The sequence below is a fragment of the Chiloscyllium plagiosum genome, unplaced genomic scaffold (genome assembly GCF_037043375.1).
Source record: "Chiloscyllium plagiosum isolate Xiang-an unplaced genomic scaffold, Cpla_swu_hap1 HiC_scaffold_37, whole genome shotgun sequence".
Classification (NCBI taxonomy): domain Eukaryota; kingdom Metazoa; phylum Chordata; class Chondrichthyes; order Orectolobiformes; family Hemiscylliidae; genus Chiloscyllium; species Chiloscyllium plagiosum.
This window is the reverse complement of record NW_028270175.1, coordinates 34,194,865-34,213,273: the sequence shown is the minus strand read 5'-3', so window position 1 is coordinate 34,213,273 and position 18,409 is coordinate 34,194,865. Positions and strand designations below refer to the sequence as shown.

At 40.1% G+C, this 18,409-nt stretch overlaps 2 protein-coding genes across 4 annotated transcripts in view; one reads left to right on the top strand and one right to left on the bottom strand.

Annotated features, from left to right (window-relative positions):
* mtor (mechanistic target of rapamycin kinase) overlaps nt 1-18,409 on the bottom strand; it is a 387,814-nt gene that overhangs the window by 215,236 nt on the left and 154,169 nt on the right. The gene's annotated exons all lie outside the window — the stretch shown is intronic.
* angptl7 (angiopoietin like 7) lies at nt 1,453-13,600 on the top strand. The gene is made up of 5 exons (XM_043675590.2): nt 1,453-1,834; nt 9,874-9,974; nt 11,600-11,794; nt 12,010-12,208; nt 12,639-13,600. The coding sequence occupies exons 1-5, from the start codon at nt 1,453-1,455 to the stop codon at nt 12,806-12,808; spliced, it is 1,047 nt and encodes a 348-aa protein (XP_043531525.2). The 3' UTR covers nt 12,809-13,600.

Below are 18,409 nucleotides of genomic sequence, written 5' to 3'. Positions count from 1 at the left end.
CAATTTTTCTTCCCCATCACCTGCTGAACTTGGGTGCTAGCTTATTGAGATTTATAGATGAGAACTCTAAAATCCATCTGTGCTGCAGCTTTTTCCAGTCTTTCTCCATACAAATAATATTCAGCTCCACTATTCATCCTGCCAAAGAGCATAACCTCATTTTTAGGATGGCAACCTGTAACTTATGGAGTGATACAGGGGTTAACGATGGAGTCACAATTATTTACAGTAGATATGAATGACATGGATGAAGGAAGTGAAATATCCTATAGTCAAGTTTGCAGATGACACTGTACAAAAATAAGTGGGAAGGCCAGTATTGGGAGAATGGCATAGACAGTTTAAGAGAGATTCAGACAGGTTCAGCGAGTGGATAAAAACTTGGAAGATGGGATGCAATACGGGAAAACGTGAGGACAGACATCTGAAATTCTGAAAGAGCTGGCTTTGATTTACTGTTTGCAATGTTATTTAAAGCAGTTTATCTTAATTTCAGTTAACATGTGAAGTATATCACAAAATAAAAATGCAGTCTACTTTTGAAACATAATTTTGATTACAAATGACTGCAGGATAAATCTGCAACATGAGTCACATGTTGTGGCTAACCTCAAATGAAATGTATATCAGCTGTACAAGTAAGTGAAACAGTATGCTGCTTAAGTATTTTAACAGTCTGAAGTAATCACCTCATAGTATCCTGTCTGCACAAAAATGAAAATTGCTGACTTTTGTTATTTTGTTACTTTTCAAAAGATATTTATTCTAACATGATGTAGAATAGATTTTATGCTTAAAAGCTCATTGAAATGCACGTAGACATGTGTGCGTATTTGAGTGTGGTGTACTATTGCAAGTTATTACTGAACTGTATTAACAGCTTTGAATATTTTATCTCATCACAGCATGTATTTATAAGAAATGGGACAAAAAATACATAAACCTGTTGCTGCCTTCCTCCACAACACTGGTAATATGATATCAGGAAAAGCTGACAGGACTGAGGTCCTTTGCTCGCCAAATTTCAAACAAAAGGCATCCTTCTCTCAAAGAAAACTCCAGCCCACATTCCTGTCAGCACCTGAGGCTAATTGATGGACTGGGAGGAGCCTGCCATATGTGCAGGAGCAAGGAATGGGAGGGGCACAGACTAAAGATGCATTAGGTATTTAAGATGCTGTGTCGAGCTATTTTCAAGACTGCCTACATTTTTCAGAAAAGGACACCAGGAACACTTAATTCGCAAGTTTCAATCTTCACTGGATAAAGTGCACAAGAGGAATTTCTCTCAACAATGTGCTTCTAATTATTCTGAACTACTAATACAAAACGTTAAAACACTCTGACAAAGCAGATCATTAGTTTTGTTAACGTTTTTTGAAAACATAATCCAAAGCGGCAAGTGTTTTAAGCCCAAGGACATAAGATTTTTACATTAATTAAATTCCAAAGATGACAGTCAAAATTTTCCTTTGGCTTCTTTCATTCATTTTGTTCCTCTGCATCGTTTCTCCAAGCTACAGCCGGGTTCAGAAAGCACCTCGGAGAAGGGGAACCACAGGAGGAGTTAACATTCTGAAACTCACGACCTGCTGTGATGATGTTAAAGAGCTGAAAATCCAAGTGGCCAACCTGACTAGCATTCTGGCTGAGCTTAGTAGGAAACAGGAGACTGACTGGATAAATGTAGTCATGCAAATGATGGAAGTGGAAAATGGCTATCGGCAGATGGAATCTCGTATTACAGAAGCTGAAGGAAAATACTCTGAAGTCAACAATCGGATAGACATTATTCAGCTTCAAGCAGCCCAAACAGTTACACAGACATCAACAGGTAAGAGCAGATTATTCTAGTGAGGAATAGATGGGAAGGAATATGTATTAAACGCATTTGTCACAAGAGTCAAGATTAGAATGGTGCTGGAAAAGCACAGCAGGTCAGGCAGCATCCGAGGAGCAGGGAAATCGAAGTTTCGGGCAAAAGCCCTTCATCAGGAATAGAGGCAGGGAGACTCCGGGGTGGAGAGATAAATGGGCTCTCTCTATTTAACTCTCCACCCCGGAGGCTCCCTGCCTTCATTCCTGATGAAGGGCTTTTGCCCGAAACGTCGATTTTCCTGCTCCTCGGATGCTGCCTGACTTGTTGTGCTTTTCCAGCACCACTCTAATCTTTACTCTGATCTCCAGCATCTGCAGTTCTCACATTTGCCTCTGTATTTGTCAGAACGTCAAGTTTGGAATTAATAAACACAGGCAATTGAAATTTAACTTTTAAAAGGTGTTTTAGCCATTGAAAAAATATTAAAAGCACTTCAATTTGAAAATAGTTACAATTATTTCTTTATAATTGAAATTAATCAAAGATAATACTTCACATTTATATATCAGTATTATGGAGAAACAGTTCACATTGATCAATTATGAATGACAACTTGCATTTGTACATCACATTTAACAGTAAAATATTCCAAGGAACGTGATAGGAGCATTATCAGACAGAGCCTGACAGATGAAAGCCAAATTTCTACTTAATAAAACACAGCTGTATAATGTAGTCTGGGTATTCCCAATTTTCTTGAGCGAGATCCCATTCAAACTCGTATATAATTTGGAAAACTTTCAATTATGTGGACTACGGCTCACAAAGAATAAATCAGGGATCATATTTGAAATGAAAGAGCACAGTAATTCTTCTCCAAAAAAGGAATGTGCCTTTGAACTCACTCACCTCAACCAAACCCTCCCAAATCCTCGGAATAGGGCTACTAAACATTTTTATATTTTACTTACTAACAGATTTAATTTCACTGTATTTTCTTTCTGCAACAGCCTACACCAAAGTAGTGCAGATCTTTCAAGTTTGTTTTGACTTGTTAAAGTAATCAAGATATTACTTTTAATTCATATGAAAATCAATTAAAATTAAGCCATGCATTCATCATTTACAGAAGATATTTAATGCTGTCAGTACATAACATGGAGTTACGCAAGAAACTACAGAACTGATACAATAGAATGTTTGAGTTGATTTTGCCTGAAGAGCTATTATGTTCAAATTACATTCTGTTTTAGCACAAAATACCGATGGTTAAATTTGAACAGTCTAAAAAAATTTCATCTAAAATTTCAAAAATTCTGTTATCGCACAATGCATTTAAATGCTGCCGTAATCACATTTATCTTTACTTCAATATTACAAGACTTTTTGAATCAACTGTAATAGTGAGAACACAGATGTATACTAGCAGTTTAATTTTTTTCTTTTTATCTGTTAGGTCAAACTTTGCAGGAATAAAAACTGTCTCCTCATATGAAACTAATTTTAAAACAATCATTCATTCCTATCTCATTTTATGTAATGGCTGAATTTATGTGCATTCTAAACTTAAAATAGTGAAGGCAAATCCATCACTTGAAAACCAGGGCATGGCATAAGTGACAACATCATGATGGGATCCTACATCATTTTTAACAGTGTATGTATTGCAACTTGTGAACCAGGATTGTATCGCAATGGCCAAGAACCCCACTTTTACATTCACTGGCTCAAATTTCCTCAAAGCAGAACATATTGTGAAATTACCAAAGGGCTTTCTATCTCCAATCTCAAAATAGAAATCCATGCCTGCCAGCTCCTACCCTATACACTTGCGTGTTTAACACACCAGTAGTAAACTCATATTTGCACATGTAGCCGGAGTCCATACAAAGAACACTCACATTCCATTCAGAGACCTTGAGTCTGTGATTCACATTCTATCAGACGGAGTCAATGAGACAAGAAATCTCAGCAATCTTGCATTCTCACCTGCTAGTGAAGCAGACCAAATGGCATACTTTCGCTATTCAATCACTATCTAAAAAATGCATGAAAGGATCCCACTTTTCACTTCACCTAAAGCAGTCAGAAAGAGTCTGGAAAGATTGAGGATCTTACCATTTATATCATTATTCAATTTTTGATCTCATTTTGAGAAAATAGATCCAGTACACTGCTCTCTCTATTTTACATTGATTCAGTTTCTATTGATACATTGAATTTTAGAATGGTTTCCATCCATTCAGTCTACTGAAACTGGAGTCCATAACCCAACAATATTCATGGTTCCACATTTAAGCTGCTAGGTTGGTTACATTATTTAATTCTACTATATATGAAGACCCAATTGTCTGTACTGTCTGTAGTGCCAAAGGACAAAACTATCAGCTTGAATCAATGGTAGCATGCTTGCCTCAGTTGCAGATCCTAGACTAGGGTGACACATTTATACACTTAAAAATGTGTTGCTGGAAAAGCGCAGCAGGTCAGGCAGCGTCAAAAGAGCAGGAGAATCGACGTTTCGGCATAAGCCCTTCTTCAGGAATGAGGAGGGTGTGCCAAGCAGTCTAAGATAAAAGGTAGGGAGGAGGGACTTGGGGGAAGGGAGTTGGGAATACGATAGTTGGAAGAAGGTTAAGGTGAGGGTGACCTCCCTCGTCAGATCCACACCGCCCACCAACCCAACCTCCACTCCCGGTACCTTCCCCTGCAACCGCAAGAAATGCAAAACTTGCGCCCACACCTCCCCCCCTCACTTCCCTCCAAGGCCCCAAGGAATCCTTCCATATCCGTCAGAAATTCACCTGCACCTCCACACACATCATTTACTGCATCCGCTGCACCCGATGTGGCCTCCTATACACTGGGGAGACAGGCCGCCTACTTGCAGAACGTTTCAGAGAACACCTCTGGGACACCCGCACCAACCAACCCAACCACCCCGTGGCTGAACACTTTAACTCCCCCTCCCACTCCGCCAAGGACATGCAGGTCCTTGGTCTCCTCCATCGCCAGACCATAGCAACACGACGCCTGGAGGAAGAGCGCCTCATCTTCTGCCTAGGAACCCTCCAACCACAAGGGATGAATGCAGATTTCTCCAGCTTTCTCATTTCCCCTCCCCCCACCTTTTCTCAGTCCCAACCCTCAGACTCAGCATCGCCTTCTTGACCTACAATCTTATAGATTAGATTAGATTAGATTAGATTACAGTGTGGAAACAGGCCTTTCGGCCCAACAAGTCCACACCGACCCGCCGAAGCGAAACCCACCCATACCCCTACATTTACCCCTTACCTAACACTACGGGCAATTTAGTATGGCCAATTCACCTGACCCTGCACATTTTTGGACTGTGGGAGGAAACCGGAGCACCCGGAGGAAACCCACGCAGACACGGGGAGAATGTGCAAACTCCACACAGTCAGTCGCCTGAGGCGGGAATTGAACCCAGGTCTCTGGTGCTGTGAGGCAGCAGTGCTAACCACTGTGCCACCGTGCCACCTTCTTCCCGACCTCTCCGCCCCCACCCCCTCTCTGGCCTATCACCCTCACCTTAACCTCCTTCCACCTATCGTATTCCCAACGCCCCTTCCTCAAGTCCCTCCTCCCTACCTTTTATCTTAGCCCGCTTAGCACACCCTCCTCATTCCTGAAGAAGGGTTTATGCCCGAAACATCGATTCTCCTGCTCCTTGGATGCTGTCTGACCTGCTGCGCTTTTCCAGCAACACATTTTTAAGCTCTGCTCTCCAGCATCTGCAGTCCTCACTTTTTCCTTCCTGACACATTTATACAGTCCAGCAATCATCCAGTACTGTCAGAGGTGTCATCTTTTGAGTGAGATATTAAAGTAAGGTTCTATGCAGTTATTCAGATGCATGCAAAAGATTCAATGCACTCTTTTCAAGGGAGAAAGTTTGTCTAGGAAGAGGCCCTTCATATTTTGATTGCCTGTGCCATCTTACTATTATAAAAACGTAAGCTGAATTTCTCTAAACATCAGCAACATAATTTTAAAGGTCACATCAAATTTAATCTGGATCAATCTAACACCAGTTGTGCTTTACTGTCAATTACTTAGTCATTTAACTGATTTTGTTTTAAAAGTGACACATTATTTGATAGGACAACACTGCTCCGTGTTTCAAACTGCACCTCTCAACAATAACTTAAGCAGAAGGTATTGAAAATAGACAGACACCTTAGTCTTTGTGTGTTCTGATATTTATCGAAGTAGTATATCAGTGTTAGATTACAGTACATTACATTGATGAGACCTTAACGAAATTTTAAAATCAGTTTTCCATTTCATGAAGTTCAAAGTAAAGATGTCAGAGGGTTTTTTGGGGGGATGGAGAGGTGGGAGGAATGATGGGTGGGCGGGAGATGAGGGGTGTGGGGGTTTGGGTGAAAGAGGTAGAGGAGGGGAAGAGGTGGGAGCAGGGTGTTAAGGGGAAGGGGTGGAGGGGTAGGTGGGGTAGGGAATTGGGGGAAAGAGGTGGAGCAAAGGGGAAGGGGTAGAGGGATAGGTGAGTAAGGTATGGGGGAGAAGAGGCGGGGCAAGAGGGGTGGGGGAAGCAGCAGGGTGAGGGGGTTGGGGAAGAGGCAAGATGAGGGGCTTGGGGAAAGAGGCAGGGTCAGGGGGTTGGGGAAGAGGCAAGGCGAGGGGCTCAGAGAAAGAGGCAGGGTGAGGCGGTTGGGGAAAGAGGTGGGTGGGGGGAGGAGGGAGGACAGTTGGTGGAGGACCTAAAAGGTCATGATATTCTACAAGATGAATGAACTGTTAAATAAGTTTAAAATATCAGGACAAGGTTTCAGTCAGAATTCAGTTTCTTTTCATACATCCTAGACACTCAACCAATTTTGTGCCATCTGAATGAAGTGCTAAAACAGACCTCATCAGTTGACAGATTACAGACATTTACACCATAATGATATGTTCTGCCAATAAAGAATGCTTCTGAACCTAAAAGAGAGAAAACACAAAATTTCTGAAATTTTTGTTCAGGTATACAATGACCAGACAATCATTTGTTTTAATGTTGTAAACCTATCTTGATTGAAACTGGACGACAACAATTTTAAATCTTACTTGCAATGGTTTGAGAATGTACGTAGTTACTGCTGCAAGAGTGACTTGTCAACGTAGTATTTATCATTTTGTGATCCTTAATAATTGTCTTAAGGTTATTTTTCGTCTCTCATTTTTATCATTTTCCACTAAAGTCACACTCATCTAATTACTAATCTAGAGATGGTGAGCATCCTTCAATGACTTAATCAAATAGCCTTATTTCATGAGCAAACCAATACAGTAAGGACTGTTGTCAGACTCTTCAGTCATCAAACATAGCACAAATGAGGCTGTCCCTTTCTTCAGTAAAATGGGTTTTAACTCCCTCGGATAGAATTGTTTTGTAACTGCAGGTTTTCATCATCCACAGCCCAATAGCTTGGCCTATAATTTGAGATGTTGCAATTATGATTTGCAAAGTTTAACAAATAAATGGTCATTTTGAGCTGCACATGAATTTTCAGAAATAATAATCAGATAAGTGTGACTTTAGTGGAAAATGAGAAAAATGAGACAAAAGAGAATTATTAAGGATCACAGAATAATAAATACTGCATTGACAAGTCACTCTTGCAGTAACGACTAACATATGTTCTCAAACCTTTGCAAGAAAGATTTCAAATTGCTGTCATCCAGTTTCAATCAAAGTAGGTTTACAAATTAAAACAAATGATCGCCTGGTCAATGTGAACCTGAATAAAAACTTCTGAGATTTCATTCATACATCTCAATCTTTAGCTGCAATTATAAACGTCAATTATTCATGCAAATGGCACATTGAGGGAAATAGAAATATTATGTAAGGCAGAACGACACATCCACCCACAAGATCCAAAGGCTATTTTCATTAGGTGCAATCAATCAAATTGTTTAAATGAATTACTGCAGCAATTGTTAAACCATTCGACTCTAAAATAACTATATGTAATAATCTATCCCGAGAAATATGCAACTGCTCATTCAACGTATGACATTTTAGTGCATTGCCTGCCTCACAGAGCCAGGGACCCAGGCTCTATTCTAACATTGAGTGACCGTCTGTGTGGAGTTTGCACATTCTCAATGTCTGCACTGGCTTTCACAGGTGCTCTGGTTTCCTCATAACAATTAAGCCAAATTATGTTTTCAAAATACCTACGTACAGAAGCTTTCAATCACTTTACTGCTGAAAAAGCAAGAAACCAAGTTGATTTATGTCCTCTCTAGTTCAAGAATCCTAATGCCAAATACTGTACCCTATTTGATACCGAAATTCAAATCAGCCACTTTAGCATAGGAAGCAGTTGTAAAAGAAGTGTCAAATATCTGAAGGACCAAAGTTGTTCTGCTTTGTTTATTTGAATGGTGAAAAATCATCTGGTTGCATATTTCACTTTCTGGAGTACTTAACAGTTCTCTGCCGTAATGACTTCAGAGTTCTATAAATAATGTAGTTTCCCTTTTTTGTTGCTTCTGCACCTAACCTATGAAGTGTGCTCATATTTATTTAAACTTCCACTGAACAATCCAGCCCTGCGCTTTCTTTACCCTGGACATCTGACAAGCCACAATTTTGTGTACGGAACCATATTTTGGAAATCGTTCAAATAAACAGTAACTAGCATTGCTGAATTCAAGAATACACACAAACCAACATATTACTATCTTAACCTATTCTTGATAAATCACATTCAACAAAAAGAACACAACAAAAATTTAAATTTTCCACAAGTTTGTTTTAGTGTTTTTTTTTAAATCATTATGGTATTGGTAAGACTTATTTCTCAAAATCTTCACAAAGTTAAATTTAAAGTGGAAGCGTCTCTTTAATGTTTCCAAGTTACATAAAAAACTATTCATCAACATAAATTCAAATAGGCTGAATTAGAAGTGCACTATTCTGACTTTAATTAGGTTTGCACTGTCTTTACATCTAACAGCCAAGCTCAACTGTTCCAACCTCTGAACTTGTAAACATTAAATAATTAATTTGCTCCAGTTAGTAAACATACAGAAAAGCTATAAATTTGCATGGCTGAGTTATTTCCATCAACATGGGTCAAGTACGCTCACTGGTTTCTTTTGTTTTGGAAGATAAAAACAGTATTTAAACCAAGTGACTCAAATTAGATCAAATGTAAATATCTACAAGTTTTTATTTTCTAGCCCTAGACAGCAGTAAACAGAAAATTCATGAAAAGCAAATTAGGGAGTATTCTCTGGTGTGCCAATGAAGGGTAAGTTGTGATTCTGAACTTCAAAGAGGCAGGTAAATATATAGTCTTTGAATTAAAAAAAACGTTAAACAGAGTATGGTTAACATACTGACCAATTTGTCGTGGGAAGCACTCTAAGGCTGCCATTATCAATACATTTAGGAGTGAATTGGATAAGTCCCTTGTGAGAAAGGGTTCAGGCATTGAGATACAGAGTAAAATGTAGTAATTCATTTATGACGTCTATACATTCTGACGAAAGGAGAAGCAGAAGAGCTTTGAAACAAAACTAAGATAAATTAGGATAAATGAGCAATTTAATTCAGTTTGTTAAAGCAAAACACAAGTCTGTACCCACAATAAAATAATGCTAACATAGTGGGTACAAAATTTACACAGGAATAATACATAGAATATTTCAGTGACCTGTATGTATACTGCATTTGCTAATATTCTCACAGCTAACACTTGAAATATCAAGATAATTCTCAACTCAGTTCAGTGCTTTCTTACTGTAATAGTGTGTCAATATTTAGCCTTATTTCATTGACAGTGATAAAAAAAATGAATGGACTTTTCCTGGTCAAGTGAATATGATATATCAGCACAGATTTCAACCATTGTTCAAATTTATACCTCTCATTGTGGAAAACATTTTACAAAGCTATTACTAGAAAGGAGGCCACTCTTCATTTTTGCTCATGCATACACAGTAACAGTAAGAGTCTGACGTAAAACTTGGGAATTCTGGAATAATAATAGAGTTTAATCTTCTGTTTGCAGATGCCATCTATGACTGCACATCGCTATATCAGAAGAATTACCGAATATCTGGAGTATACAAGCTACCTGCCGACGAGTTCCTGGCAACTCCAGAATTTGAGGTGATGCTGCTCAAAAGAGACATCCTTTACTCTTGTCATCTTTTGCACATGCTTCACTGTCACAAAATATTTAAATTGGTAGACTGCAATACACAATCACGTTATTTATTGTTTGTGAAGATTATACTCTGGTACGAGAATTGTCCATGAACACTAAAATATCGTCTCTTCACTTTAGTGATCCTTATAAACACGGAGAATTTAGCCCATAGTTTTTAATGGATTTTACTGTTGAAAGAGGGACTACAGTCTTGTGACTGCTCTCGCATAAGAATTTTAAATCGAAACAGTACTGCAATAAGTACTGTTTGGGCGGCACAGTGGTTAGCACTGCTGCCTCACAACGCCAGAGACCCGGGTTCAATTCCCACGTCAGGCGACTGACTGTGTGGAGTTTGCACGTTCTCCCCGTGTCTGTGTGGGTTTCCTCCGGGTGCTCCGGTTTCCTCCCACAGTCCAAAGATGTGCAGGGCCAGGTGAATTGGCCATGCTAAATTGCCCGTAGTGTTAGGTAAGGGGTAAATGTAGGGGTATGGGTATGGGTGGGTTTCGCTTCGGCGGGTCGGTTTGGACTTGTTGGGCCGAAGGGCCTGTTTCCACACTGTAATGTAATCTAAAAAAAATCTAAGTAACAACAACCCTGCTCTTTTAATAATTAATATCTTATTCCATGTTCAAATATCTTTATTGAAGTTAGAACAGAACTTGCTTGAATGATTCAAATCCATTTTAATTTATGAACTCTCTGTCAATCAGGGAACTTTCAATCATTTTCTTTCTGCCACTGACAATGAAATCGGACCAAAAGGTTGCAACATTTCACAACAGGAAGAAAGCAGCAACTATCTTTTTAAAAATTTAATTGATCCACAGCAGCAGAAGTCCAATGACAAGAATGTAATTTAATAGAATGTGGCATGGTGGCTCAGTGGTTAGCAGTGCTACCTCACAGCACCAGGGACCCTGGTTCGATTCCAGCAGTCTGTGCGGAGTTTGCACATTCCCCCAGTGTCTGCCAGAGTTTCCTCCCACAATCCAAAGATGTGCAGGTTAGGTGAATTGGCCATGCTAAATTGCCTATAGTGTTCAGGGGTGTGTAGGTTAGGTGCATTAGGGATAAATGTAGAGTAATAGGAAATGATTGCTTAGGATACTCTTCAGAGGGTCGATGTAGATCTGTGGGGCTGAAGGGCTTGCTTCCACACTGTAGGTATTCTACAGAAGTAAAATGCAATTAACTGGAAATATACAGTTAGCTAGTATTTGCAAAGACAATTAATTAATTAGGATTACTTATGAAACATTAACATTTCATTCTATTTTTACAAGCTACTTTCATTCTATTTTTACAGTAAATTGTTCTTAGTTTTAGTTCTAATTTCCAGTATTTCCAATATGTTAATTTGTATCTTTTACATAATGCTTTCAATTGAGCTTACCAAATATGAAATCCAAATCAAAATTCTGCATTCATCCAAATGATCAGGCAATATGTTATGGGTCAAAACTTCGAGGAGTGAATGAGACTTTGAATCTTATTATCAGAGAGTGAAAGTCTAGCTGATAGCATCAACTTTCAAGAATACATTTTATGACATATTGAATAATTACTTGGACTATTACAGGTATACTGTGACATGGAAACTGAAGGTGGTGGTTGGACCGTTATACAACGTCGAAAAGTTGGACTAAGCTCTTTCTACCGTGATTGGAAACAGTACAAGCGAGGGTTTGGCAACATCCGTGGGGACTTCTGGCTTGGCAACGATCACATTTTTCGGTTAACGAGGCAGCCAAGTATACTGAGAATTGATATGGAGGTAATCCATTTATTTATTCGTAATTACAAAATAATGATTTCTGTTTTCAGTTGGAATATTTAACAAACAGAACTGGAGAAAATCATGTAACATTTAAATTTGCATCTTAAAAATGAAGTATACTCTAAATGTGAATTAATGCATTCATTAACATTTACAACATGGTAGTAACAAATTATATCATGTAAGTGAACTGTTTAATTATGTAACAATAGGACTGGGAAGGACATACTTGTTATGCAGAATACGACTACTTTTCAATAAGCGATGAATTGAATAGCTACAAATTAATAATTGGAAATTACAATGGGACAGCTGGACGAGATTCACTCAGATACCACAATAATACTGCCTTCAGTACAAAGGATAGAGACCATGACAAGTGTGTGGACAACTGTGTACATTTCCGCAAAGGTAAGAGCCAATAAGTAAACAAAAAGAAAACAAGATGCTATTGTGCCCTGGATGGATCACAGAATTTTCAGTTAGCGTTCATTTATACAATGCTATAATAAAATTAAGTTCCAGAAGGAAAATAATAACCTTTCGTAAAACAATTCCTTGCAATGGGAATGTCTGACCAAAAATAGAAAAACCCTTCAATAGTAATAAGGATTGTGAAAATATGTTGCATAATCTACTAAATATTGGTAAATTCTATGAACGCATTGCAAAGAAAAATCTCTTGACTGCACTGGACTGGAAAAGACCACAATGACCACCTGGCTCTTGTAATTTTGAAAAATATTTACCATCAATCACCTTGCCTGCTGCCTCCCTAATTTTTAACCATAAGAAATGATACCACAACTTATATAATAGCTTATTATCCTATCTTCTGCAGGTGGTTACTGGTACAACTGTTGCTCAGATTCTAATCTGAATGGAGTTTACTATCGTCAAGGAGAGCACACTCAAAACTCTGATGGCATCACATGGTATGGTTGGCATGGTTCAAGTTACTCACTAAAACAAGTTGAAATGAAGATTCGACCTCAAAGCTTCAAGCCCTGAGTACTTGACAATTTGTGACTTCATAAATGGGAAATTTAACAGTTAGTAATGCATTTTCTTACTAAATTATGGATTGATGGATTTTTCAATACAAAGCTTTTGAGAAAATCCTTTCATCTCTCTGCTAAATCATTCACACACAATTAGACGTCTGAAAATAATTACAAAATTAAACAAAAATTACTAGCTTCCCTAAGAAGTCTTTAAATGTGTCAAAGAAAAATTAAATACACTTTTGAAATTTTACAGCAAAATGTCACTGTGGTCTTCAATAGAATTAAATGATATGAAAGTTAATTTTATAATCTGAAACAAAACGCAAATTTAATTAAAGAGCAGACTACTCCAAAAGAAAACATTGATGCTCAGTTCTCAAATATAACAAGAAAACGCAGAAACATAAACTGCCTCTCCCCAAGTTCAAAAGTGTACGCATGAATCAGTGACTCATAAGGAAATTATATTTTCCCACTAGCACTGTAGGTCCTTAACATCAATCAGATTGTTTGGAGAGCAAGACTGAAGTGCCAGACCAGATGGAATGTGGCACTATATTAAAATGCTTTTCCAATGTAATTCGTTATTGATTGGTCGGACTAGAATCAATTCAATACTTTTTCTTTCTTTTGCATAAAGCTTGGAACTAAACAAAATTATGATCTGTTATGTCCAGTGACTAGTGAAAAATGTTAACATCCCTGAAGAAGTTACAGTTTACTAAAGAAATACGTTTCTAAATACATTTTATTTAGGTTAGGAAGGCAAGTTACTGACATATATTTGATGGTTTATTTTCTTCAATCTGGGCTGCATATTCTTCCATGGGACAAGGTGATATACCCTGTTGCCAAAATATTTTCTGGCTTTACTTTATTATCCCTGTCGCTATACTTCTCAATGTCAAGATCTGAAAGCAAAACAGGATTGAATGTAGAATGCATTTTACTTAATTGAAAAAGTATAGAGATTCACTTTCAAAACCATAACACCACCAAAATACTAGCAAGTTCACCAAATGAAGAGGTTTGTTTTGAGGGTTTCAGTATTTGGTGCAATTCTAAGTGTGCCTACATTGATTAAGGGGTGCCTACATTTAGCAGATCAAACTATTAACATAGCCTAGTTGCAATCCAGTTTTTAAAAAATTAATTCATAATAATGGTGTCACTATGTCAGCACTTACTGCCCACTGGGCAGTCAAGAGTCAACCAGATTACTGTGGGCCAGACCAGGGAAGGATGGCAGTTTCCCTCCATAAAGGACGTTAGTGAACCAGATGACAATGGAGTTGTGGTCACCATTAGCTCAATTACAGATACTCAAATTCCACTATCGACTGTGGCAAGATTCCTACGTGGGTCCCCAAAACATTGCCAGAGTCTCTGAATCAACTGTCCAGCAACAATACCATGGAGGCCATCGCCTCCCTAGGTTCTCTCGCAGGATTTCATGCAAACACTGCACTGGAAGTGACACTTGGTTTGACAGTAAGTTCAGGTTCAAGGTCACCACCAGCTATTTGTGTATTCATTTGAACAAATGGGTGTAAGTCTTGGTAGGAAGACAGAGAACATCACCTCTGATCTCCTTACTTATCTCTCTACTTCTTGTTCCAGATTTGTTGCTCTCAAAGAGTAGGTGTTTCCCTTGGTGGAAGAGGTTTGGAAAATCAGCCCCTTGTCAAAATTCAGAATATCCGAGGTGTACCTGTCTTGATAGGGGGGAGTTGGGTGTCAAAGTAACAACTCCAATGAAAATAATTCATGTGACTTTAGCACATGCAAATTCATGTAACTTCTAAATTGCTAACTGTCCTTTCGTTTACTGAAATTGGAGAAAGTGGGGACTGCAGATGCTGGAGATCAGTGCTGAAAAATGTGTTGCTGGAAAAGTGCAGCAGGTCAGGCAGCATCCAAGGAGCAGGAGAATCGACGTTTCGGGCATAAGCCCTTCTTCAGGATTCCTGAAGAAGGGCTTATGCCCGAAATGTCGATTCTCCTGCTCCTTGGATGCTGCCTGACTTGCTGCACCTTTCCAGTATACTGAAATTAGACAATTTGTCCATATGGGGCTGCAGTTGATGAACAACTTTTGTTCATCTTAGAGATTGGCATGTATCTACGTGCACAGGAATATTAGCATATTTAGCTGAGTGAACTTGCTTCTTCTCCAGTGATAGGATAAAGCTAGCCCATGAGATGCCAAAAGAATACCTAAATTAGGAAATAGTGATGTATTGAGAATAAATGACAAGAAAATTCAGCTCTTAACTGGAGCCAATATTCATCTTAGTTTAAGATAGGATTTATTATGGTTATCAACAGCTAGTTATCACGTATGGGTTAGAGACAGAACTAATTTATTTTCTACTGTTGTTAAATAGCTCTTGGTTTATAAATTGCAGTTAATAGAAATTGACAAGATATGTTGTGTTTTATTGATAAACTTGTGCATCATTTAATAGACAAACTTGTACTTTATGTAGGAAAACCATTAAATACTATTCTTCTGCATTTTTTCTAATATTAATTATTAGATTATAAACACATACTTAAGCTCATTTTGAAAACTACAGTGGAGAATAAGAATGGACCAAAATAGAACTTCGTAAAGTTTACTTTATCATTAAACATGTGACTGCTTGTAATAAACTTGTACCAAATTCTTTAACCCCACTGTGCAGATAATCACAAATTAGCTAGATTTGTTTGATCTGTTGAGTTCTTGCAATGCTGGCACACTTCAGTGGGACATACCAAAGCAAAGCTTAGTCTCCTTAGTTTTGATAAAGCTTGCTGTATAATTGTAAGGACATTAGTGCAAGGCTATTTCTTTAAATGGAGTAACTAAAAGACTGACGTTGGAATTATTACTGGAAGTAATATCCAATTAAATGAATTAGCCAGCTAATTGTATCAAATTCCCTTTGACAAAACCTTGCAAAAAATATTCATTTCAAAACTCACATTAGAAACTAACTTCTGGAACACGCTCAAATATATTGCAGGCATTGAAATTACACCAATGTAATATTAAGAAACACCTGGTTCATTTGTTCATTCCAGCAGTCAGAAGTACCACTTCACTCACCGAATATTGTCAAGAAAGTTTCAAACATTCCATAAAAAAAACCCAAACCCTTTGCTGTAAACTACAGCGAATAATTCACCTCCCCACTATCCAAAGCCTGTCCACAATCTACAAGGCACAAGTCCAGAGCATGATGGAATACTCCCCACTTGCCTGAATGAGTGCAGCTCCAACAACAGCTTGACACCATCCAGGTCAAGGCAGCCCGCTTGATTGGTACCACATCAACATGCAACCACCCCCTCCACCTTCAACTGACTGAACTGGTCCTCGCTATTAACAACTTCTCCTTCCAATCCTCCCACTTCCTCCAAACCAAAGAAGTAGCCATGGGCACCCGCATGGGCCCCAGCTATGCCTGCCTCTTCGTCGGATATGTGGAACAGTCCATCTTCCACAGCTACACTGGCACCACCCCCAACTTTTTCCTCCGCGACATTGATGACTGTATCAATGTCATCAATCGTGCTCCCACCAGGAGGTTGAACAGTTCATCCACTTTACTAACACCTTCCACCCCGATTTCAAATTTACCTGGACCGTCTCAGACTCCTCCCTCCCCTTCCTAGACCTCTCCATTTCTATCTCGGGCGACCGACTCAACACAGACATTTACTACAAACCGACCGACTCCCACAGCTACCTAGATTACACCTCCTCCCACCCTGCCCCCTGTAAAAATGCCATCCCATATTCCCAATTCCTCCACCTCCGCCCCCAGGAGGACCAATTCCACTATTGAACAACTCAAATGGCCTCCTTCTTCAAAGACCGCAATTTACCCTCCGACGTGGTCGACGACGCTCTCCACTGCATCTCCTTTACTTCCCGCACCTCCACCCTTGAACACGCCCCTCCATTCGCCACCAGGACAGAACCCCACTGGTCCTCACCTTCCACCCCACCAACCTCCGGATACATCGTAGCATCCTCAGTCATTTCCGCTCCCTCCAGACAGACCCTACCACCAGGGATATATTTCCCTCTCCACCCCTATCAGCATTCAGAAGAGACCACTCCCTCCGCGACTCCCTCGTCAGGTCCACACCCCCCACCAATCCAACCTCCACTCCCGGCACCTTCCCCTGCAACCGCAAGAAGTGCAAAACTTGCGCCCACACCTCCCCCCTCACTTCCCTCCAAGGCCCCAATGGATCCTTCTATATCTGTCGCTAATTCACCTGCACCTCCACACTCATCATTTACTGTATCCGCCGCACCCGATGTGGCCTCCTCTACATTGGGGAGACAGGCCGCCTACTTTCGGAACGTTTCAGGAAACACCTCTGGGACACCCGCACCAACCAACCCAACCGCCCCGTGGCTGAATACTTAACTCCCCCTCCCACTCCGCCAATGACATGCAGGTCCTTGGCCTCCTCCATCTCCAGACCCTGGCTACACGATGCCTGGAGGGAGAGCACCTCATCTTCTGTCTAGGAACCCTCTAACCACACGGGATGAATGTAGATTATTCCAGCTTCCTCATTTCCCCTCCCCCCACCTTCTCTCAGTCCCAACCCTCGGATTCAGCACCGCCCTCTTGACCTGCAATCTTCTTCCTGACTTCTCCGCCCCCACCCCCTCTCCGGCCTATCACCCTCACTTCCTTCCACCTATCTTATTCCCAGCGCCTCTCCCCCCTACTTTTTATGTCAGCCCGTTTGGCACACCAGCGTCATTCCTGAGGAAGCGCTTATGCCCGAAACATCGATTCTCCTGCTCCTTGGATGCTGCCTGGCCTGCTGTGTTTTTCCAGCACCATATTTTTTCAACACCCCCTCCACCACCAATGCTCTGTGGCAGCAATGTGTATCAGCTTCAAGATATGAGGCAGAAATTCATCAATGCTCCTTAGACAGCTCCTTCAAACTCTCAACCACTGCCAGTTAGAAGGACAAAGGCAGCAGATACATGGGAACACCAACATCTGCAAATTCCCCTCTAAGCCACCCACCATCCTGACTTAGAAATATATTGTCGTTCCTTCAGTACTGCAGGATCAAAATCCTGGAATTCTCTCACTGTTGGCCTTGTACGTCTCCATACAGCAATTCAAGAAGGCAGCTCGTCATCACCTTCTCGAGGGCAACTAGAGACAGGTAATAAATACTGACCCAGCCAATGATGCCCACATCCCATGACTGAATAAAAAAAAAACTCCTCACTATAAATCTTGATTAGATTAGATTCCCTACAGTCAGTGTGGGAACAGGCCATTTGGCCCAACAAGTCTACACTGACCCTCTGAAGAGTAATCCACTCAGACCCTACCCTGTATTTATCCCTGACTAATGCTCCTAATTCTATGGGCAATTTAACATGGCCAATTCACCTAATCTGCACATCTTTGGACTGACAGAGGAAACCAGAGCACCCAGAGGAAACCCACACAGACATGGGGAAAATGCGCAAACTCCACACAGACAGACAGCCGCCCTAGGCTGGAATCGAACCCAGGTCCCTGGTGGTGTGAGGCAGCAGTGCTAACCACTGAGCCACCGTGCCGCT